This window comes from Saimiri boliviensis, chromosome 2, assembly GCF_048565385.1.
Source record: "Saimiri boliviensis isolate mSaiBol1 chromosome 2, mSaiBol1.pri, whole genome shotgun sequence".
NCBI lineage: Eukaryota > Metazoa > Chordata > Mammalia > Primates > Cebidae > Saimiri > Saimiri boliviensis.
Genome location: NC_133450.1, coordinates 215,089,667 through 215,114,240, shown reverse-complemented (window position 1 = coordinate 215,114,240; position 24,574 = coordinate 215,089,667). Strand labels below are relative to the sequence as shown.

The 24,574-nt window shown below is 44.5% G+C and overlaps 1 protein-coding gene across 1 annotated transcript in view; it reads right to left on the bottom strand.

The window, feature by feature from the left end:
* Positions 1–13,341: 13,341 nt before the first annotated feature.
* MRRF (mitochondrial ribosome recycling factor) overlaps positions 13,342–24,574 on the bottom strand; it is a 67,454-nt gene continuing 56,221 nt past the window's right edge. Inside the window, exon 7 of the mRNA XM_003925160.4 lies at positions 13,342–16,077. Within this exon, the coding sequence (XP_003925209.1) occupies positions 16,000–16,077 (78 nt within the window). The 3' untranslated portion in view covers positions 13,342–15,999. The remainder of the gene's footprint in view (positions 16,078–24,574) is intronic.

The window sequence follows — 24,574 nt, the reverse complement described above, 5'->3', positions numbered from 1 at the left end:
TTCCTCCCCACACCTCTTTCCAACCTTGTGCCTGGTGTTGAGTCCAGGCCTGGACTATGAATCGTGACAGCCATCAGAAGCATTTGGAGAACAGACCAGGGTAGGAGGCTGGAGGCTGCCTTCTGGGAGTGGAACCTGCAGGAATTGAGACCAGCCCTAGGAAGGTGACTCAGGAGAGCACAGTCACCGGCTGCTGACCTCAGGGGCTGTGACGGGGCGAAGGAGCGGACATGGGCTGTGGGGCCCAGAGCACACGGTCAGGGCTGGGGAGGGTGGCTTCAGGAGTCACAGAAAGCATCTTCTCACCATGGAACTGTGTGAGAAGTGTCGTAGAGAGTTCAAGTATCAGATAAGGGATGGATTAGGAGCCTGCTGCGGCCCGATTCTGAGACTCTCCTGGCCCTCCACCCAACAAAGCAATAGAAAAATCCAGAAAAATGTTGCTGGAGACAACTGCTTCAGGCTCCAAAATTTCCCACCTGCCTCAGGCTGGCTTTTGACTCTTACTGGTTGCCCCATGGCCACAGCGCAAGCCCTCCAGAGTGAGTAATGACCGTGATTATTATCATAACAACAGCAGCAAATACACAGCAGGAATGCACTCTTATAGCCCCACCAGTTGTTAAAACATTGAAACATGTCCACACCAGTTGTTAAATAGTCACTGCTCCAAGCATCTTGAGCACCACCCACCCCCTCCCCGCCAGCCCAGCTGCCAGCGCCTTAGCTCCACATGCCAGTCTCTGCCCAGAGAGAAAGCCTGTCACACTGGGAGCGTCCCTGTGCCTCAGTTCACCTGGAGGAACACCATCCTGAATGGGGTGCCCAGCCTGGGCCACAGAGGCTGCCCACTGTGGGGTGCCCCCTCCTCCAAGGCCCCTCTCCCAAAGCCCGAGTAATCAAGGCTGCTGCCTCCCTGGGCTGGTGCAAGTGCCCGCCTCCTCCCGGCCCCTCTCCTCCGCTGCAAACCCAGCTCATTTGCATGTGGATCGCGCCTGCCACCATGGGTGCTGGGGTCAATTGAAACTCAAGAAAAGAGAAGAAATTTATGCAAAACTGTTGATTGCATTTGTATGTAATGAAATCATCCAATATTCATCTGACTATAGAATCTAATCTGAGAAGAGAACTGAAGGACATGAGTGTCACTGCAAAACCGTAATGAGCCACTGTAGTGATTAAAAAAGCTCTTGAGCCTTCTGAAAATCCAGGCAGAAATAGCGTCTAATCAACTCTGAATATAGGAGGCGAGATTGGGCTGGCGCGTTGCGCACGGCCCGCCGCGGTGCTGGGGGTACGTGGTAAACCCTGGCGGCCACGGTCTGTGGGTGCCAATCGCTCGGCACCCACCACAATCAGCCGAGTCCTCGGCACACAAAGCAATCGTTGCCTCTCGCCATGCAGAAAGAGCCCAATCACAGCTGTTGTGAGAAGCAGCTTGAGGCTTCTGCACCGGCCTCAAAAGCCTCACCTAAGGCCTCTTCTGGGTTCCTTGCTCCAACCGAGAGGCCGGAAGGTTTTGGGGACCTGGGCCTGCCATACCTGGACATACCTGTGGCCCAGTCAGCCCCAGGCAGGGGAGGGTCTGTGTCTCTCAGAAGCCCTGGCTCATCACTGAAATGTCACCTCCTCTGTGGGGCATTCCCTGACTGCCCTGTCTAAAGTGACAACCACCCCCCTACCACCACCATCCTTCCAATTCTTTAACTCCTTGTTTTCCTTCACAGCACTCAGCTATGCCTGTCACTATGTTATTTGTCTATGTATTTAATGTCTGCCTCTCCCAAGCAGACCATGAATTCCACAAAGGCAGGGACTTTGTTCACCTTGTGAAGTGTGGAGAACCATGCCTGGCACTTAGTAGGTGCTCAATAAGCGTCTACCAAGATGCTTAAATATTTGTTGAATGGCTAAATCAGTTTTACTTGGCAGCCATATGTAATTATTTGCGCATTCACCAAAGACTTGTTGAGTGTACAGTGTATGTCAGGCTTCATCCTGGGCACTGAGCATGCAGTGTGAATGAGACAGTCCCTGCCTTCTCAGAGCCCACAGTCAGGGCAGGAGACATGAAAGATGTTACGTATAATCAGATGGGATAGTGCCATGCTGGGGGACGACCAGAGGCTCTCAGAGCTGCTAAACTCAATCTGGGGAAGTCAGGGGAGGATGCCCAGAGGCAGTGACGTTTGCTTGAGAGCTAAAGGATGTATAGTGACAGTCACGGACGGGGGGTGGGGTGGGAGGCGGGGGGAGCCCAGAGAAGCCAGAGCAAGGAGAGGCTGGAGTGAGATGGGGTCAAGAGAGATGGTCAAGCTTTGCAGTTAAGACCTTGGGTTAGGACGGGCGCGGTGGCTCAAGTCTGTAATCCCAGCACTTTGGGAGGCCGAGGCGGGTGGATCACGAGGTCGAGAGATCGAGACCATCCTGGTCAACATGGTGAAACCCCGTCTCTACTAAAGATACAAAAAACTAGCTGGGCGTGGTGGCGCGTGCCTGTAATCCCAGCTACTTAGGAGGCTGAGGCAGGAGAATTGCCTGAGCCCAGGAGGCAGAGGTTGCGGTGAGCCAAGATGGCGCCATTGCACTCCAGCCTGGGTAACAAGAGCGAAACTCCGTCTCAAAAAAAAAAAAAAAAAGACTTCTGGATTTTTTCCTGGGGGCAATAGAGAGCCTCTGAAGGTTAGTGGCCTGATTTGCATTTGAAAAGTTTACCCTCTGGAGAAAACGGATCCAAGGGCCAGGAAGGAGGAACAGACCAGTTAGGAGACTACTCAGTCATCCAGGCAAGGGGAACCACTGACGGTTTTTGAGCAGGACAACGTCATGGCAAAGGCTGTATTTTAAGATGATTAATCTGACGGCAAGAGATAGAGGGGAGGAAGGGAAGTGAGGTAGGAGCCAGGAATTAGCTTGGCAGTTCATTCATTCATTCTTGTATTTCTCATTCAACAGACATCTCTTGTGTGGAAGCTGCCCTTCTTTGCATTCTAATTTATAGTTTCCAATCTGCCCTGGGTTTTGATACCAAACTACCTATTATTAACACAGATTCTAAAGCTGGAGTCAGTAGGTTCTGAGACTCCAACGGACGCTGGATCATGAGGCTGCTAATTTTGGCATGGACTTTCTGACATCCAAGTGTTCTTGTGAGTCATTTGCCTGGTTTAGGCCTTAAATTTCTCATCACTACAAAGAGGGTGCCAAACTGGTTTATCTCTAAGACCCTTCCCTGTTCCCCAAACCCTGCAATTTTTTGCCCCTGAAGGGTTAAAGACATCTCAAAGCTCAGAGGCTTAAAAACCCAAGGTGTGGTCTGACCTGCCGTCTGTTAGACTCCACTGGGCAGCCACAGTAGCAGGAGGAATCAGGAAATCTGCGTTCAAGTCCCAGCTCTGCTGTTCACTGGCTGTGTCACCAATGGATGACTTCTTCCCCTCTCTGTGCTTCAGTATCTTCACTTGTACAACAAGGAGCTGTCTAGAAGCAGGGAGGGCTATTAGCAGATCCGAGACACATCCACGTCCTAACAGGTCAGACAGGAGTCCCAGTTCCAACACACCCTACCACCTGGAACTTGAGCAAGGCACTTAGCCTTTCTGAGCCCGTTTTCTCATCTGTAAAAAAAAAATCTAAGCCCAAAGGGCTGTGGGAATTAAGTTAGATAATGTGGCTTAGGGGCCGAGCATCGAGTAAATGCACCATAAGTAGTGGCTGCCTGGGTGGGTGGGCTGGAACTGAGGTCCTTTTTCCGTCCCTCTCTACCGTGGTTCCATTTTAACCAGCAACTGGATTCACTGGGGGCTGGGGAATTAGGTTTTTTTTTTTTTTTTTTTTTTTTTTTTTTTTTTTTTGAGATGGAGTTTCACTCTTGTTACCCAGGCTGTAGTGCAATGGCTCGATCTCGGCTCACCGCAACCTCCGCCTCCTGGGTTCAGGCAATTCTCCTGCCTCAGCCTCCTGAGTAGCTGGGATTACAGGCACGCGCCACCATGCCCAGCTAATTTTTTGTATTTTTAGTAGAACGGGGTTTCACCATGTTGACCAGGATGGTCTCGATCTCTTGACCTTGTGATCCACCCGCCTCGGCCTCCCAAAGGGCTGGGATTACAGGCTTGAGCCACCGCGCCCGGCCCCAGGAATTAGGTTTTTGTTTGTTTTGTCTGGAGATGGAGTCTCACTCTGTTGCCCTGGCTGAAGTGCATTGGTGTGATTCCGGCTCACTTGCAACCTCTGCCTCCTCGGTTCAAGCGATTCTCCTGCCTCAGCCTCCCAAGTAGCTGGAATTACAGACACCCGCCACCACGCCTGACTTTTTTATTTTTAGTAGAGATGGGTTTTTGCCACGTTGGCCAGGCTGGTCTCAAACTCTTGACCTCAGGTGATCTGCCCACTCCGCCTCCCAAAGTGCTGGGATTACAGGTGTGAGCCACCATGCCTGGCCAACAGTGGCTCCATTTTAACTAACAACTGGGATTCGCTGGGGGCTGGTGGAATTTGAGTGTATTTTTTAATCTGTAGCTGTGGGTGGCATGAGGTTAAATGCATCTCTAGCCCACTAGGATGTGTTGGGGACACTGCTGGCGAGAGGCCTTGTTAGCAGTGTGGACACAAATCACCAGCTAACAAGCAACAAAGCGATTCCTTGGCCACAGCAAACAAGACATCCTCCTTCCTCCCTGAACATCTTTGATAGCAGCTCCCCACTAGAGGTAGCTCCTTATTCTAGGAGCCATGCTTTGAATTTCAGGAGACCCTCTCCCACCTCCCCAAGCCCTAGTGGACTGTGGGTGTTGGATCTGAGAAATGGTCAGCACCTTCCTGGTTTGCCTCCTTCAGTGATAGGGTGGAAGATGGAGACTCAGTCTCAGACGCCTCTGTCCCATTCAACGGGGAAGACAGCCCATGAACACCACAAGGGGAAACTCGAGGGGGAAAGTGCTCAGAGCCCTGAGTGTTTGGTACAAGGGAGAAAGGGAGACCATGTCTGATCTGTGGACGCATTCCTGGAGGTCTTCCTATAGTCAGAGGCATTTGGCCCGGGTGTGGAAGATAGCTAGAATCGCTCTCACTCTTTCTCTGGAAAAAAAAAAAAAAAAAAAAATCAAAAGTACAGGGGAAATAAAAACAGAAAATGAGGTTAAAACCACACCTATTTTCACAGCTCCAGATTCACATTATGTCAAGTTTTCATGTACATACCTTCACACACACACACACACACACACACACGCATGCACACAATGACTTTAGGATATGCTTTAAGTCTTCCCCACACTCCCCAGTGTCAATCACCGCTATGAATTTAGCAAGTATCCCTCACAATTCCCCCTGCCCTTTTAAACATTTTATAATGCAAAGTAGGCATCGTTTTTTTTTAAAGGAATTGCTTTGTGTCTATGTAATTCCACTTCGTATAAATAGCATCCTGCCGTAATAGGACTCTGCTTGCTTCTTCCACTGCCATCATGCGTTGAGGGCCCTATTGTTGAAACATATGACCCCAGCTGACCACGACACCGTATGGATATACCACATTTACTTACCCGCTGAAGGGTGAGGTTTCCATGGATAGAGTAAATCAGGGGAGGACTTTCCATGTAGAGGATGTGGCAGAAGCAAAGGCACAGGGATAGAAAAGCAGGGCTCCAGGGCAGAGGGAGCACTGGGCATATTTGGAGGAGCAGAGGAGGTGCGGTTGGCACACGGGACATCTGGGGTTTTTGGGGGAAAGGCCCCCCGACTCAGAGCCACCGCAAGCCCTCAATAATTCCACTTATCCACTTTCCAAGTCCTCCCCAGAGAGGCCTATGTTACTCTTTCCATTAATTGTCTCATTAATGACCCACTGAAGTCAAGTACCCATTGTTCTCTGGGCCTGGGGCGGCCTCCCTGGCTTTGCCCCTAGAGGGATTTGTAAACGTCTTTCCTTCCCCTGCTTTCCTTTGGCAGGCATCCTTATCTAGTCCCTGCAGCCCCGGCCTGGGCTGATGCGACACTTCCTCCACCCACACCCTGCGCCAGAACCTGGGGCTGCCCTAAGACACCAGGCCTGGCTCGCCCTCCCTCTCCCCTACATCTCCAGCTGCCTCACTCAGCCTCCACCTATATCCTATAGGTGTGTCTCTCTTCTCCTTTCTGCTCCCCCCTTTTTTGTTGTTTTGTTTTAAGGTTCGAAAAATTTAATAGGCAAGGAAGAAGGAAAAAAGAAGAAAACAGCTCTCCTGCTTAGAGACGGGTGGAGGCGGGGTGGATTCGAACAAAGAGGAAAGCTTCTCCCCTGCGTTCTTTCTAAACTGTTTCTCTTCCTGGTTTCTGATGCCTTCTGTGTGTACTTCTCTGCCCTCCTCTGTGTCCATCTCTGTCTCAGTCTGTTTTTGTGGGTGTCCCTTCCAGAGTATCTCTACAGATGATACTGTCTCTCTGTGCCTCTCACTGTCCCTGCCTGTTTTCTGTCTCTGGGATTGTCTCCTTCTCTCTTCCTGGGCGTCTCTGTGTCTTTCTCTCTCCATCTGCTGATCTCTGCACTTGTACGTGTGCATGCATGTGTGTTCCTATTTTTGTCTCTGATTCTGCCTTTGTCTCCTCCGTCCCCGTCTCTGTGTATCTCTGTCTGTCTCTCTCCTCTCTCTGACTCACCTCTCCCCACTTGTCCCTCCTCCCTTGTGGGTCTCTGAACCCTTCTGATTGACTATTGTCCTGTTCCCAACCCCTGCCTCACTGCCACTGCTCACTCACCCACGGGTCCCCAACACCCACACAGGTCGAACCACCTCCCTCTCTTGCTTCTCTCCCTAGTTACAGCTCCAGCTTCCCCTGATGACAGCCTCGGGGACATCAGAACTAGGAGTAGGCGTGAGGTCCCATAGCTCCCAGACTTTGGGATTCATACATCTGTGAAGTTGAAAAACAGAATGACAGGAACCCACAGAATGGGATCAATTATTTTTCTAAATAAGGATTTCTAAAGAATCACCAACTTATCATTTTATAATAGAAAGAATAGTTTAATACCAAAAACAAAAGAGAAAGCTCTAAGAATAGATAATAGTCCATTAATTTAAATAAAGACTTTTATAAAAACATTTGCTCCATTACCTTTATGTCACTTATTTCGCCTCGGATGGGTGAAGATGGCAGGATCGGCACAGGTTCCCTGGTCTTACTGGAAGCCAGAGATCTTGCCCAAGACTTTCCCTGGTTACTAGTGAAACGGAGAGATCATTTTTTGAGGGAAGAAAGGGCAAAACTGGGATAGGACCTAGAAGCTCTCACTGGCTACTCAGCACAAGTCCCTTTCCAGCCTCACTGGTCTCTCAGTGAAAACACGTGAGGCTGCTAGATGGGGTCGGACACCAGACTCCCTGATGCCAAGTGTTCCTCTGTTCCATGTGTTTTTTGTTTGTTTGTTTGAGACAGAGTTTTGCTCTGTTGCCCAGGCTGGAGTACAGTGGTGCAATCTCAGCTCACTGCAACCTCCACCTCCTTGGTAAAGTGATTCTCCTGCCTCAGCTTCCCGAGTGGCTGGGATTACAGGCACCCACCATCACGCCTGGCTAAATTCTGTAATTTTAGTAGAGACGGGGTTTCACCATGTTGGCCAGGCTGGTCTCAAACTCCTGACCTTAAGCGACCTGCCCACCTCAGCCTCCCAAAGTGCTGGGATTCCAGGCGTGAGCCACCAGGCCCGGCCCGCTGCGTGTCTCTGGACATGTGACTTAACCATTGTCTCTGCTTCCTTCCTCACTTGTAGAATGAGCAAAATACCAGTTAGCTCCTTGAGTTGTCTAAAATATAGTAAAACTTGTTAGCCACTATTATCAGGAAGAGGTGCCTGGGGAGTAGTGCCTGGGAAGAAGGGAGCTATTTGGATCAAGGCCTGAGCCAGGAAAGAACAGAATAGCAGGGATTCTTGCTCTGCCCTCCCCTGGGCAAGCTGTGAGCCTCAGTCAGGGCAGCAGCCAGCCTCCGAGGAGTTGCTATCTTGGGAGATTTTGGGGCTCTGGAGTCCAGCAGGCTGCTTTGGAAGTCAGGGATGCATGGCAGGTGGGGGATGAGGGCAGAGACCTTCTCCCTTCCTCTTCAGGGCTTCCACCCAGCATGCTCAGGTGCCCCCCACCCAGGAACCAGCACTTTGTCACAGACACTGACACTCCCAGGAGTGGAGGTAAAGCCCCTTAAGTGGCATTTGTGGCTGCGGATGCCAGCAAAGAGAAGCGCCAGGGGGAGAGGAGTACAGTAGATGCCAGTGGCCTTGGATGCCATGTGGTGCCCTAAGATGTCTAGAAACGCCTGACGCTGATGCAGCAGATGAGGTTGAAGGTCCTGGGCAAGGAGATGAGGGTAATCAGAGAAACTCTGGGTTTCTCTAATAATCCCTTTCCTCATTCTAATCTCTAGTGTAAATGTGACACCATTTGTATGGAGGCCTGGCAGGCCCCTTAGAACTGGACAAACACTTCCTCAACACCTGCTCTGTGCCGAGCACTGTGATCATCAGAGAATGCACAGACTAAGAGAGCAGAGGACTGTCTTGCCAGGAACTCACATGAGGCTTATCTAGGGTTAGTCATGTTCTGCCTCTGAGCCAAGTGTCCAGAGACCCAGGTGAGGCCAGGCTGGAACATCTGCCACATCTGTTCCCTGGTGAGCACCACTGAAGGGTGTGCCCAGAAAGGAAAGGAAAGGTATGTTGAAGGTAGAATCGACAGGACTTGGTGACTTACTGGATGAGGGCTGAGAGAGAGGGAGGCAAAAGTGGCTCCCAGTGTCCTGGCTTGGCACCTGGGTGGATGGTGAGGCTTTCCCCTGAGAGAGAGGAAACAGGTGGGTGGCTGAAGGTTAAGATGCTTGAGGCAAATCCAAGTGGGGATGCTTAATAGGCATATCCAGGTCTAGGGATCAGGAGAAGCATCGAGATGGATAATGAATGAATGAGTTAGCAAAGGAAGAACATGGGACCAAGAAGGGCTTATAAGACTAGGTAAGTTTTTCCTGCTGGTGGGGCAGGGTTAAGGGAGCACATACTAGGCAAAGGAAAGAGCCTAAGAAAAGGCTTGAAGGTGAAACAAAGCAGCACAAAATTATTAGCTTTTGGAAAAGCTAATAATTCCATTTAGCTTAAGTACCGGTTGTATCACGGTAGTTGTAAGAATTGCATCAGAATGAAAGAAATCCATCAGGCCCAGATTGCAGAAGTTACTGAACGCCAGGGTGAAGAGTTTACATCATTCAGCAGGCAACAGGGAACCCGCTGAAGGTTTCTGAGAGAAGAGTGACATGATAAAAGCTATGTTTCAGGTTGTTCTAACTTAACAGTGTAGGATGGATGGAAACACAGACCAGAAGAAAGGAATGTCAGAGAAAGGGATTATCGGGCACAGCAGTGCGTATCTGTAGTCTCAGGATCACCTGAGCCCAGGAGTTCAAGTCCAGCCTGCCCAACGTAGGGAGACATCTCATCTCTTAAAAAAAAAAAAAAAAAAAAAAAAAAGAGAGAGAGAGAGAGAGAGAGAGAGAGAGAGAGAGAGACAGAGATCATCACTTCAAACGTGTAGTGCTTCTATGTGAAGCAACCCTTTTTCTCATTCTAATCTCTAATCCTTAATCTGTTGAGGGCTAAAACACCAAATTACCTACATTAATACTGAATATAAAGAAAAAGTAAATGGGTTCTACTAAACATTTCACTACTATCAATAACTGTAAATGAAGTGTCTGTTAAAAGGAGTTTTATATATACTTACACATATATACAATAGATTACTCAGAAAGAAAGGAAATTCTGATACATGCCACAATATGGATATACTTTAAGGACATCACGCTTGAGTGAAATAAACTAGTCACAAAAAGACAAATACTGTATGATTCTACTTCCATGATATTCCCAGTCAAATTTATAAATTCATAAATGGCGGTTGCTGGGGGCTGAGAAGGGGGAACCGGGGTTGTTTAATTGGTAGAGAGCTTCAGTGTTGCATGGTGAGAAGTGTTCTGGAGAACTGGTTGTACAACAACGAAAATGTACTAAATGCTACTGTACGGTACACTTAAAATGGTTAAGGCTGCGCAAAGAAGCTCAAGCCTGTAATCCCAGCACTTTGGGAGGCCAGGGGAGGAGGATTACCTGAGCCCAGGAGTTCGAGACCAGCCTGGGCAACACAGTCTCTACAAATAATTCTAAAAATTAGCCACGTGTGGTGGTATGCGCACTTGTAGTCCCAGCTACTTGGGAGGCTGAGGTGGGAGGATTGCTTCGGCCCAGGTGGTCAAGGCTCCAGTGAGCCGAGATCATGCCACTGAGCTCCAACCTGAGTGACAGAGCAAGATCCCATCTAAAAAAAAGATGGCTAAGAGAGTAAGTTTTATGTTACATATCTTTTACAATTAAAAATAAATATAAGAAAAAAGGAGTTTCAGAATGGTTCATCGAACAAAACCCAATTCCAAAAAAAGACCTAAACAGTGATTCTGAAAGCCTAAAAATCAAGAAATGGGGGAAGGCAAATGTAAACAAAAAGCAAGCAAGAGCTGGAATCCTGATAGACAACAAGACAGAATTCAGATGAAGAGCACTGAATGAGATAAAGAAGATATAAGTGTCTGGAGCGCTACGTATAAAACAACACAGCAGGACTTTCACAAAGCAGAATTCATTTTCATAAAGCAGAAAATGCAAGAAGAAATAGGAATGTTAATAACAGGGGTCTGAAACACATCACTTTCAGTCCAAGACTCATCAAAGGGTCAAAAATAACGGAAAACCTAAACAACATAAGCTATAAGCTGCATTTCCTGCACACATATCAAAATTTGTACCCCAAAATAGGGAACGTACCATTTCAAACGCACATCATGAAAAACAACCATCTATTAGGGCAAAAGAAAGCCTCACAGTGGCTTTTGAGGATACGAGTTTTATGATCACTCTCTAACCGCAACGTTTCACTGAGTGGTTTCAAAGCAATAAAGAATGTAGAACAGTCTGAAAACGAAAAAGCACCAAGCGAGTATTAGATACTGTCAATACTATTATTGTTGTTATTATCATTATTCACTGTTTGATGAACATTTTACTTGCTCTCTGATTCTAACGTATTCTAGAGAAGTTGGCCAAACAGGTGGGGGATTAATTATGTAATCTTTACTGTCTTCATAAGAGCTATTATTTCTTTGGTGTTTACAATGTGCCAGTTACTATGCTGTTTTACACGCAGTTATTTATTAGTAACAGCTTGCTATTTGTTTTATGAAAGCAAGACTTCTGCGCCTCTCACATCACCGCCCAGGTCCAGAACAGTGCAAGGTCCCTTTTAAGTTAAGTGTTCAGTTGAACATGAGCACACTGTTTAAGGACCTACTTCAAAGTCAGATGTGGGTCTAAAATTTCATTCTAGCACAGGCAGTCATCTGTGTGACCTTGGGCAAGTTAAATATCCTTTCTGAACCTCAATTTTTTTTCACAGAAAAACACAGATAATCATTAACACCTCCATTAACAAGGATCGTTCAGAAGTTTCAATGTAGTAACTCGTGTAGAGGGTCTACCATGGAACCTGGTCCACTGTAGGCATTTGATGAATGTTAGTCTGAGGTTAAGGGAGAAAAAGCAGGCCTTATTAGATAATCTTAGAATAGGGGCCTTTTTTCTTAAAAAAAAAAAAAAAAAAAAAATCTTTAAATACAAACATCCTCCACTGTATGTGAAATAATTTTTAAATAGTGTCATGGGGTAATAACAAAATAAGTTATGATAGATCCATATTATGGAATACCGCATCGCAATGAAAGAATAAATTGATGTACACACATGGACAGATGACCATGATTGTTTTGGGGCGAAGAAAAAAAGCAAACATCAGAATATGAATAGTTCCCCTCTCTCCTTTTAAAAAATTATGTGGCCAGGAACAGTGGCTCATGCCATAATCCCAACACTTTGGGAGGCTGAGGCAGGCGGATCACCTGAGGTCATGAGTTCAAGACCAGCCTGGTCAACATGGTGAAACCCTGTCTCTAGTTTAAAAAATACAAAAATTAGCCAGGCGTAGTGGCAGGTGCCTGTAATCCCAGCTACCCGGGAGGCTGAGGCAGGGAAAGTTGCTTGAACCTGGAAGGTAGAGGTTGCAGTGAGCCAAGATCACACCATTGCACTCCAGGCTCGGTGACAGAGCAAGACTCTGTCTCCAAAAAAAAATAAAGTTGTAGATGGCCAGGCACAGTGGTTCACACTTGTAATCCCAGCGCTTTGGGAGGCTGAGGCAGAAGGATCACTTGAGGCCAGGTGTTTGAGACCAGCCTAGGCAACAAAGCGAAAAAAAAAAAAGCCAGGAGTGGTGGTGCATATGGTGCAGTCCCAGCTACTCAGGAGGCTGAGGTGGGAGAATTGCTTGAGCCAAGGAGTTCAAGGCTGCAGTGAGCTATGATTGTGTCGCTGCACGATGGTGAGAGTGAGACACTGTCTCAAAAGCCAAACAAAACAACACACACACACACACACACACACACACACACACACACACACAGAGAGAGACAGAGAGAGAGAGAGAGAGAGAGGAAAAAAGTTCTGGAAGGATATATATCTAATTTTAAAGGCAAGTACGATTGGGGGACTAGCGAGAATTTTTTAACTTTTTACATTGTAATTTATTTTGTAATTTCCAACACACACACGAAAAAATAAACACAAAAAAAATTCTCAAATTCTCTTTGGCCTGAATATTTCATGGGGCTTTGAAAGCTGGTAAACTGAATAGAAAAGGTGGTTGGCCGGGCGCGGTGGCTCAAGCCTGTAATCCCAGCACTTTGGGAGGCCGAGGCGGGTGGATCACAAGGTCAAGAGATCGAGACCATCCTGATCAACATGGTGAAACCCCGTCTCTACTAAAAATACAAAAAATTAGCTGGGCATGGTGGCACGTGCCTGTAATCCCAGCTACTCAGGAGGCTGAGTCAGGAGAATTGCCTGAACCCAGGAGGCGGAGGTTGCGGTGAGCCGAGATCGCGCCATTGCACTCCAGCCTGGGTAACAAGAGCGAAACTCCGTCTCTAAAAAACAAAAACAAAAAAACAAAAAAAAAAAAAAAGAAAGAAAAGGTGGTTAATTCTTCTGGCAAGTGTGAGAATTTCCATACCCAGTGTTTCTTTTTGAGAGGGACTGTAGGAGAGAAGAAATGGAGAATGAATCGCTCCAGCATTACTCATTACTCAGCACATCCAAACAGGTAGTTTCATTCCTGCCCCTGTCACCACCGCAGCCCCGACACACAAAGTAACAGAGAAACTCTTTGATAAATGTCAAATGAAATTGAGTAATCAGCTGAAAGCCATTTGCTGAGCTGTCTGACTGCCGTGGGCTCGAGGTTTTCCTTTATTCATTTATCATGATACAGCTTTGGCCAACATACACACAGGAGAGAAATTGTTGACATGTGGAACCCAAGTACAGAAAATCTTTCATTTTCCTCCCTGTCTGTTCACCAAATAAGTTTTTGTTTATTTAAAGACTACAGAGGATTTGGCTGTTAAGAACCAAATGCCTTTGGAGTGGAGTTACAACATAATTTATCATTTCCTCTGTTTATTAAAAAATCCTGCATCTTTGAGAAGCACATTTGCAGTGAGTGGGGGATTTCGGCCACTCATGAAAGACTGTTGCAAAGACCCTGTCATGTGGCTTACCCCAAAAGAGGCTCCCTAATTGCTATATCTAGCCCTGCTCTCTCCCCAGCTGACTTCTGATCGTGTGATGACCCCTTAGGGCCGGTGAATGGGTTTGGAGGACACCTAAGCGGTGCAGGAGACTGAGCTAGTTTAACTTTGACCCAATTCTGACCTTGAATCCTCACTGCATGTTTCATCAGTATAAGTAAAAGGGGAAGTGCAATCCTTATTCCCTCCAGGACAGGAGAGAATCTGGAGGAAGTCAAAGAGCAAAGAGAAGTCGGATGCTGCTTTGAAAGAACTCAGGCAGGCCTTGCCACCACCAAAGTGGGCTCCATTCTGAAAGCAGATCCCTTGCAGAACTGGAATGAACTTCCTTCTTTTTCATCCAAGAGATTATTATAGATGGCAATTTAGTTTAGTGCATAATGTACCCCTCAAAAACAAGGGTCATCCTTACTCATTTTTGCATTGCCAGTACATAGTGCAGTACCTGACAAACAGCTGGTGCTCACTAAATGATAATAAGGCAGCAGAATACAGTGGTTCCTTCCAGGGTGATGAGGTGCTGAGAGAGTGTGAGCCCAGAGAGGGCATGGAAGCTCCGCACCTGCTCCTTAAACCTTGCCCTAGGTACCTCCTTCATTGGGCTGTTCATCTGTATCTTTTATAATAAGCCAGTAAACAGGTTTCCCTGAGTTCTGTGAGCTGTCCTAGGAAATTAATTGAACCCAAAGGAAGTCAAGGATTCCAGTTTGTAGTTGCTCAGTCAGGAGTATGGGTGGCCCAGACTTGTGACTGGCATGGAGAGTGCTGGCAGTCTTGGGAGGTGGAGCCCTCAACCTGTGGGATCTGCCACTATTTCCAGGTAATCTCAGAACTGAATTGAATTACAGGATACCCAGCTGATGTCTGCTGGAGAATTGCTTGGTGTGTGGGGGAAACAACCTCACACCCCTGGTCAGAGAAGTGTTTCATGTTGAGTGTGAGAGTAAAAAGGAAAAAAAGACCAGCCTGGCCAACAGAGTGAAACTCCTTTTCTAATAAAAATACAAAAATTAGCTTGGCATGGTAGCACATGCCTGTAATCCCAGCCGCTCAGGATGCTGAGGCAGGACAATCACTTGAACCCAGGTCGGGGAGGTTGTGGTGAGCTGAGATCGCGCCACTGTACTCTAGCCTGGGCAACAGAGAGAGACTCTGTCTCAAAAACAAAAACAAAAACAAAAACAAAAAACCCAGCAACAACACTATACCTAACTCATAATGGCTATATTAGGAATGAATGAATAAAAAAGTTATTGGAGGAAAAAAAACTCTAACAACCCAGTATCCGAAGATAAGCCACAATAAGCCACTTGTCTGTCAACAATGGGCAGGCACTGGGGGAAAGGTGTTTCACAACCAAGTAAATGTTGAGGACAAGTATAAGACTGGAAAATGAAAGACAGTGTTAAGACCAGAAAGAAAAGAAGTCAGCATTTGCTGGGTAGCTACTATGTGCAATTTATCCACAATGCAACATATGACTGCCTACTATGCTCCAGGCATCATACAAAGTTCTGAGGACATGCAGGCTGATTAGCAAAAAGAATACTTAGAGTTCATCAAAAGCAGTAGACTGTGCTATGAGAGCCAGTAATGAGGGTCCTAGGTTAGAGGGGAAAGCAAGACTTCCAGAGGATGTGCTATCTAAGACAAGGCCTGGAGATAAACAGGACTGGCCAGGTAAGAAGGAGAAGAGGGATGCAGGCAGAGAAAAGAGCATGTATGAAGATGACTCATAGGCAAAACTACTCTTCTGGAGGCTTCACATACAGATTCTTAGTGATCATCAGTCCAGACCAACTCTATTCTTTCCTTTGTGGCTGTTATTCTTTCCAATTTATTTAGATTTTATTGTTTGGTGAAAATGGGCCTCTAGTAAGTGCCCAGTCACAGGTGACAGCCAACATCAGCCCAAACAGAGTTTTAAAATGGGAACAGAGCCTGTTTTAAAAGGAGGCTCCTAAGATGAGGAGCAGGTGGGATGAAGCCTGCCAATAGCCTCAGTCCCTTGGCGACATAAAGTCAAAGCAAATGCCTGAGTAAAGGCCCTTTGCCAGTAGCGAATATTTTCTGAGGGCCACCCATGCCAGAAGGCCCAGAGCAGGAGGAGGAAGAGAATGAATGAGTCTGAGTGTTCCACTGGAAGACTGAGCCTCACAAGGACAGCCTTCTGTCAGCATGGTCACAGCCTCTGTATGGATGGGGGAAGGAGAGAGGTGCCAATTCGCCACCCATGGGATCCACCAGAATCTGGGCTCTGGAGTATTGCTGGCCCCCAGTAGACTTTCATCCAAGGAGTTCTTTGGTCTTCACTGCCAGATGCCTTTCCAGCTCTGCCACTGTGTCGTCGGCCATTTGGCTGATCTGTAAATACACAAAATGAGACAGCCTGATTAACCAGGGCTGGAAAAGGGTAGGGGGACGAATATTCCAGAAACATGAAAAGGTTATATGAGAAATAATAATAGTGACAAAGTTCACATTAAGTACTAGCCAGGCACTGTATTAAGAACTTTATTATACATTATTTTTAACTCAAACAGCAAACCCACGAGATAGATACTATTATTAATCCCATTTTGCATGTAAGAAAACTGAGGCATTTAAATCACTTATTCAGGACACATAGCTAGAAGGTGGGAATGTCAAAGTTTAATCCACAAAATTTAAGCTTCAGATTCCACAGCCCAAAATTCTTAACTATTATTCTACGATATAGAGAACCTAGTCTTGTCTGTTCCTTAATGAGCCTCTAGAATTTCCTACACCTCCAACACTTTGTATATAAAGCCCTCATACAAATTGACAAGAATATTAAAATCCCAATAATCAAGCAAAAAAAAAAAAAAGAAGTCTTGAACAAAAATGAGGTACATCTGGTTAACAAACATGGAAAACAGACATCAAAGAAATGCAAATTAAAACAAGATACAATTCAGCTATCATAGCAAAATTTAATGTTGTGGTTTTTAATTGCAATATTCAATGCCAGCAAGCTATGATGAAATGGATAAGCTCATATATCACTGATAGAAATTCAAATTGATGCAAATGTTCGTACCATTTAACCCCAAAATCTCTCAACTGGGAAATTATCACATGAACATGATCGGAAAAAATTTTCTGAAGTTCTATACACAAAGATATTTATCCCAGCTTTATATTTAATAATACAAAAATTAGAAAATCTAAAGTTACAGAATGGGGAAGTAGTTGAATATATACAGTCATTAAAAATGGTTAGATTTTCCACTTCTCAAGGATAGGGTGTTAATATGAATAACATTCCAGTACATATCATGGAAACATGCTCACATTATCCTTGAATTGAAGAAAAGCAGGACACAAAATTGTGTATATACATAGTAGAAATGAACTCTAAAATATGTAAAGAAAAAACCGTGTATTTTCCAAAATGGAAGGAAACCTGTCAAAATATTAATAGTGGTTATATTTTAGTGATGAGAAGACAGGTAATGTATTGTTCATGTTCATCTCTGTAACATCCAGCCTGGTACCTAACACATATCAAGTTTTCAGGAAAAATGCACTAAGTGAATAATTATTAAAGTTTTCTGTGCTTTTCTATAATTTTTGCAATAAACATGTACTCCCTCTAAGAATGAAAAACAAAAGATACAATTTAGTGGCTGCTGCAGCCTCCTCCCTATGTCTAAAAGAGACTGAAAGCAGGAAGCCTGAGGCAGAAGGCTTTGAGGGCTGCAGCATGGTGCCAAGGATCTGCACGCTCAGCAGCATAGCGGCTGCTGGACATCTTTATTTGCAGACCACAGGCCTTGGCTAGGAATTGAGAACTAAATGCACTAAAAAGGGTAGAAACTAAAAAGGATTTAGAGCAATTGGTCCCAGGCAGGGAGGTGGCCAAGCTCTCGCCATAGCAACAGCTGTGCATTTTTTCAGCTGGAAAAGCAAAGTACCTGAGGGCTGCCAGCCACTCTGGAAAAGTGGCTGGACTCAGAATGGCAGCTTGGTCCCTCCTCACTCAGCCTGCCACAAAGTCTTGAGATGCTTTTGCCCCCTGTGGCTGCCTTGCATGGGGTGTGGCGTGGTGCCCAGCAGTACTCCAACACCTGGAGGCTGGCAGCCTGGGACAGCCAGGAATGATGGCTGCCAGCATCCTCTAGAAAAATGGCTTTGAGGGTAGTTTGGGGACAGGGATGGGGACTGGGAAGAGGGAGAATACTTAGGGTAACAATTTGATAACATGGGTTCTGGATGAAATTAATGGGGTGAAAATGTGTAGGTCATTTTCCCACTTTGATTCTCAGTTTCCTCATCTAGCAAATGAATATACAAGCACATTTTAAACTGGTTATTACTATGCAAATATTAGCTATGTTATCATAACTTTGAGTATCACTTCCTGATTTCTTTCCAGTTAATCAATTAATGAAAATAGGGAATATGTGGTGGCTCACACCTGTAATCTCAGCACTCTGGGAGGCCTAGGTGGGAGGATCACTTGAGCCCAGGAGTTTGAGACCAGCCTGAGCAACATGGGGAAACCCCATCTCTACAAAAACCACAAAAAATTAGCCGGGCACGGTGGTGCATGCCTGTAGTTCTGGCTACTCAGGAAGCTGAGATGGGAGAATAGCTTGAGCCCAGGAAGTGGAGGATACAGTGAGCTGAGATGGTGCCACTGCACTCCCACCTGGGCAACAGAGAATCTCTCTCAAAAAAAAAAAAAAAAAAAAAAAAAATTAATGAAAATATTTACTAACATTTTACCACAGTATAAGCACAAGGTGCCCTTGGGGACAGAGGGCCTGTAAGTTCATCTTTTCCATCTTTGTCAGGCATCTTAAAATAATGATTAATAATAACAAGGCCAACAACAGCTTCCACTCACCGAGTACTTACACGTCAGACACTTGGCTAAAACTTTACATGCATTATTGCACATAATCCCTACAACATAGGAAATACCATTATCTCTCTTTACCATATAATGAACATTATTTTACTTGACAGATGCATAGTAGGAATGCAAGTGTTTTATCTTCTGTTACTTCATTCAAATCCAACAACCTCACATAACCTCTATAAAGCAAGTAGAATAGGTATTATCCCCATTTTACAGAGCAGTAAATCAAGGCACAGAATGTTAACTGATCTGTTCAAGATCACATAAAAAGTCAGTGGTGTGGCTGAGCCAAGAACTCACCCACCTTAACGGCCAGTTTGAGGTTTTTATTCCCTTTTGGAGGGGTCCATAGCACCTGGCCTAGTCCTTCCTCATTCCAGACAGGCTGTGCTACAAACATTAAGAGTCAATCCAAGTTCTACATTTAAAGTCACAAGATTGGGGAAAGAGAAGGATAAAGAAATAGGGCGAACAATTACTGAGGACCAGCAACCACACTAGCCACTTTTAAGTATGTAGCATCATTTGGTGCTCATATCAATCCTGTGCTCCCACTTTGTAGATGAAGAAACAGAAGCTCAGAGAGATGACACCACTTGCTGGTGTTAACAGCTAAGACGAAAAAGAGCTAGGATTTTAATCCAGGCCTGTCTGACTCCAAAGCAAGAACCCTTTCTAATATAATACACAGCCTCATAGAGATTATAACATCGTCATCATCGTTGTTATCATCATCATATTTGCTACTTACAAGTTAAGGAAAATGAAAGGCAGGGACAGAGGAGGGGAATAGCAGGAGCACAGAGGACACTCCCGGGGCAGGCCTGCCTACCAGCCATCCTTCCTGAGGCTTGGCTCAAAGCACCCACTGCCTTGCCTGGACCAGCCTCCCTGCCTGCCACCCATCTGCCAGGAGCCTTCCCCTCCTTTAGCTCTGCTAGCACCCAGCTTTGCTCATCTCAGAGCAGCTCTGTTTCTCAGAGAAAGGCAGCAGTGAAAGGATCTTGGTCAGAGTTACTGGTGGTTTCTGCCAAGTGCTTTAATGTTCACCAGGCCATTTACAGCAAACCAAAGCAAAGGTGAAACAGCAGCCTGGCAGATGTCAGAGTTCTGAGCGGGAAGACCTCGGTCCTTCTTCAGCGAGGCTTGCCTGGAATAGGGATTGGGAGGTATGTGGGGGGCAGGCAGTTGAGGAAATTTAGACGTCAAACATGACTACATGGATAGAACCTACAAATGAATCATTTCATTCTTATACGCCAAAAATTAAAGAAGCATTTCTATAACAAAGCTTTAGAAAATCTGACCTCAAAAGATTTTTGAAAAATTAAAAAAGATCTCACACAAAATAAAATTTGTTTATAATCCTATCACCTGAAATGACCCCCTTTAATATTTCGACATGTATAAACTGCCAACCCCATGTACATATGACTTTTCTTTATAAAAATAAAATCACACTGCTATATAATCTGCCTTTTAAAAACAAATTTCAAAAAAATTTACCATGTCTATAAAATAATTTTATCTCTTTTTATATAGATTCTAATGAATGTAAACAACTTACTTCCCATAGTCAGAAATTTAGACAGTTTCCAGTTTTCTACTACTATATATATCAATGAACATTCCTATAGATAAGGTTCTTGATTATTTATTTTGGGCAAATTCCTAAGTCATTACATCAGAAATGTATAGATTTTGGTATATATTATTCTCTGGAAAGGTTGTATGGATTTATACAAAGAATAACAATCTTTTCTGTAGAATGGGAAAGTAAAAGCAACACTTCCCAGATAAGCAACATTTTCAGCTCAGATAAAAAATTCTAGGTTCAAGTGTTAGGGGTTACAAAAGGCAAATTTAAAAAAAATACACACACACACACACACACACACACACACGCATTCATATATTCTAAAAACACTGTAGTCTGTACCAAGAATCTTATAAAAAAATATGCATTTCCTTTATACAGTAATTCCACAAGGAAATCATCTCAACATAGATTTATACATAAAGATATTCACTGCAACCCATGATGACACTCACAGGGAGCCACTGTTCACTGCCTCTTGGAAGAGGTCATTGCTAACATCACGGGTGTAACACTTTGAACAACAGAGAGATGCACAAACAGTTGAACTTAGAAGTAGCAGTACTGGCTTTACGTAATAAAGGAAGCGTTTTTGACTTAAAAAAAAAAAACTAACTAAAATGTCCCAAAAGAGAGCTTATGAAAATGAATACCACAACACCAACTATTTAGCAGCCATTAGAGTTTTACAGAGTTTTTCAAGACACAAAAAATGCTAACGCCTTTGAGGACAAACAGAAAATAAAAAGCTGAATACAAAATTGTATATATACTATATGTTCTCAATCATGTTTAAAACTATGCAGATTTTTTTTTTTAAAAAAAGGAAAAAAGAAATATTCCAAAATATTAAGAATGGTTGCCTCGGGGGGAGGGAAAAGAAAAAAAAAAAAAAAGAATGGTTGCCTCTCCAATGTGGAATGGTAGGATGATTTTTTTCCCCATTGTTTTAAACAGTCTTCTGTACTCCACATTTTCTGCAATGAACATATATTACTTTGATAATAAGGAACAAAAGTAAACAAAATTTTAAAAGGGATGAAGCAACAACCAGCCATAGCCTTCTTTTATATCTTTAAAACATACACACACACCCCAAAAATTCCAGTATGGTGCCTTCTGACAGCAGAAAGAACACCATGAAGTGTATATAAGGCTCTCTCCTATTCCAAACTTTTAACTGTATGACAGTAAATGAAGTTATTAATAATCCTGGTTAGGAATGAACATTTAGCCAGGTGCAGTGGCTCACGTCCATAATCCCAGCACTTTGGGAGGCTGAGGTGAGCAGCTAATATAAGGTCAGGAATTCAAGACTAGCCTGGCCAACATTATGAAATCCCATCTCCATTAAAAATACAAAAATTAGCTGGGCATGGTGGCACACACCTGTAATCCCAACAGGAGAATCACTTGAACCCAGGAGGTGGAGGTTGCAGTGAGCTGAGATCACACCACTGCACTCCAGCCTGGGTGACAAATAAAAAAAAAAAAAAGAATAAACATTTAAATAGTATTATCTTTAGAAAGATACCTATGATATATTATATCATATAAATAGTATGGCACTTTTTCTTGTTTCAAGACATAACTTGAAGTTCTACACTAAAATATTAACAGTCATGTCTGAGTGATGAGATTTCAATTACTTTATTTATTTATTTATTTTTTGACAGCAAAACGAATACAGGTATTTGTACTTAAAAAAAAAAAATCAACAGTAAGAAGCACTAAAGGAAAAAAATCTAATCTGGCTGGGCGCAGAGGCTCACACCTGTAATCCCAGCACTTTGGGAGGCTGAGGTGGGCAGGTCACCTGAGGTCAGGAGTTCAAGGCCAGTCTGACCAACATGGAGAAACCCCATCTCTACTAAAAATACAAAAAATTAGCTGGCCATAGTGATGCATGCCTATAATCTCAGCTACTCAGGAGGCTGAGGAAAGAGAATCACTTGAATCTGGGAGGCGGAGGTTGTGGTGAGCTGAGATCACAGCACTGCACTCCAGCCCAGGCATCAAGAGGGAAATGAACGAACAAATAAATGAATGAACAAAAGAGAGAGAGAAAGAAAGAGAGAAAGAGAAAGGAAGGAAGGAAGGAAAAAAGGGAGGGAGGAAGGAAGGAGGAAGATTGGAAGAAAGAGAAAGAAAGAAAATCTAAGAAACAAAGAAAGAGAGAAAGAGAGAGAGAGAAAGAAAGAGAAAGAAAGAAAGAAAAGAAAAGAAAGAAAGAAAATCTAATCTGAACAAGATGGAGAAAAGCCAGTGCTAATGAGTGAAGGCTTCCAGCAAGGTCTTTGTCAAGAGGGTTTTATGAAGAATGCTTGCTATCTGATCACTCTTCTCTTTCAAGTAGCTATGGACTCTGGTCCCTGAGGCAGATGTACTGGCTTGCTGAGTGAGAAGTGCCTGGCAGGCCCTGGAGGTCCACAGGCTTACCACCAAGAAGCCATGACAAGGCAAAGCAGTGAAGAAATCCCCTGGGACAAAGACAAGGAGCTGGCCCAGCTGGATTCAGGTCCCAGACTATTAATGAAGCCTGGTAAGTGCTCAGGAAAGGCCCACCTAATCTCTGAACCTCCTCTTTCAGCTGATATAGGTAAAGAGGAGGGCAGAGAGATGGCAAGAGGGGAGCTTTGCGGGTTTGGGTTGTCAGGTACACTAATGGTGCTTTTAGCATACCAAGGAAACCATTCAAGGTAGAAATTACCAATCTTTTTACAGAAAACAGACTCCAAAGAGTCAAGCAACTTTCCCAAGGTCACAGGACATCAAGTGCAGAACAATCTTTTTCTAACTCTAGTGTCATTACACGAGTACACTATAAGGCTTCTAGGTCATTATCTTCTACATGTGCTTTTGCAGAATTACCTGAGAGCTTTTAAAAACTATATATGCCAACTAGGCGCACTTGGGAAGCTGAGACAGGAGAATTGCTTGAGCCCAGAAGTTCAAGACCAGCCTAAGCAACATAGTGAGACCCCAGCTCAAGAAAAATAAATTAATTAAATAAAATAAAGTAAAATAAAAATACACATTCCCAGGCAGAGCTACTGTATCAGAAAATGCAGGAGCAGGGACCAGGAACCCACCTAAAATTCCCCGCCAGGTGATTGTTGTGGCTGTCCTACAACTAACATTTTCACTGCAGGTGGTGAAGGAGAAGGGGAGAAGCTAGTCAATTTATGGACTTCTCCAGGGGTCCCCCTAAGGTTTCTTCTTGCTTCTCGCTTCCCTCTTCACTCCCTATCCAGCCCACACACCTGTTCCATCTCCCTAAAATAATGCTTTATTGTGAATGAGCAGGCTTTAAGGCCTATAAAACCCTTTATATTACATTGAACATTACTAATTCTATCTCCTACATACTGGTAAATTCTTCCTTCCAGAGGTACCACTCAGGTTCAGGCCACCATCACTTTCTGGTTGGATTTCTGCAACAGCTTCCCTGGTCTCCCTGCCTCCAGTCTTGCCCCCTACAATCTGTGGCCCACTGGGCCACCACAGTCATCTTTCATAAACATAGATGTGCTCTCTGACCGTCTAAAAAAAAATCTTTTAATTGTGTCACTGTATGAGAATCACCTGAGAATCATTTAAAATGCAGATTCCTAGATTCCATCCCAGATTCATTGACTCAATCTCTTGAAATGGGGCCTCAGATACCTGATTTTTACACCACCAAAGTGATTTTTATAAGTTACTTAAGCTATCTACCATGGTAGGTTAGATGTTGTTCAGCAAATATTCACTTCTTTCCCCAGACCTTCATAAATACATAAATTTCCCTGTACCAAAGATATTGGGCTTGGCCCATGTGACTGGCTTTGGCCAATCAAATGTGGTAAGAGCAGGTGTTTAAAATGTTCTTGAGTGGTTGGGCTTATGATCTTGGCATCTGCTGTTACCATGAAAAGAGGCCCTAGGAAACCTGTTGGCTCCGGAAGACTGAGAGATATATAAAGCAGATTTGAACCCAATCCAAGATCTGGAGCCAAACCCACTGAGCCCAGCCTAGAATAGCTACGCCCCAGCTGGCCCATGGAAATGAGAACAAGAAATAAAGCTTCGATATTGCCAGTCACTGAGTTTTGGGGTAGTTATGTACCATTATTGTGGCCATAAATGACTAATACAGAGGCATTGCCAATGTGGGAATGTCTGTATATGTTAACATTCAAACTCCTAAACCTGGTGTACGAGACCTTCCTTCTATGATCTAGCCACTCTGTTTTCTTTATTCATTCCCTAGTCTTATCCTACATTCAAGCCCCAATGATCTAACTGGATATTGTTTTTATATTACCATACCTTTGTACATGTGGTTATACCTTTCCGCCTTGTCTCTTGCTATTTCACTCCAGTAGCTTAAGACG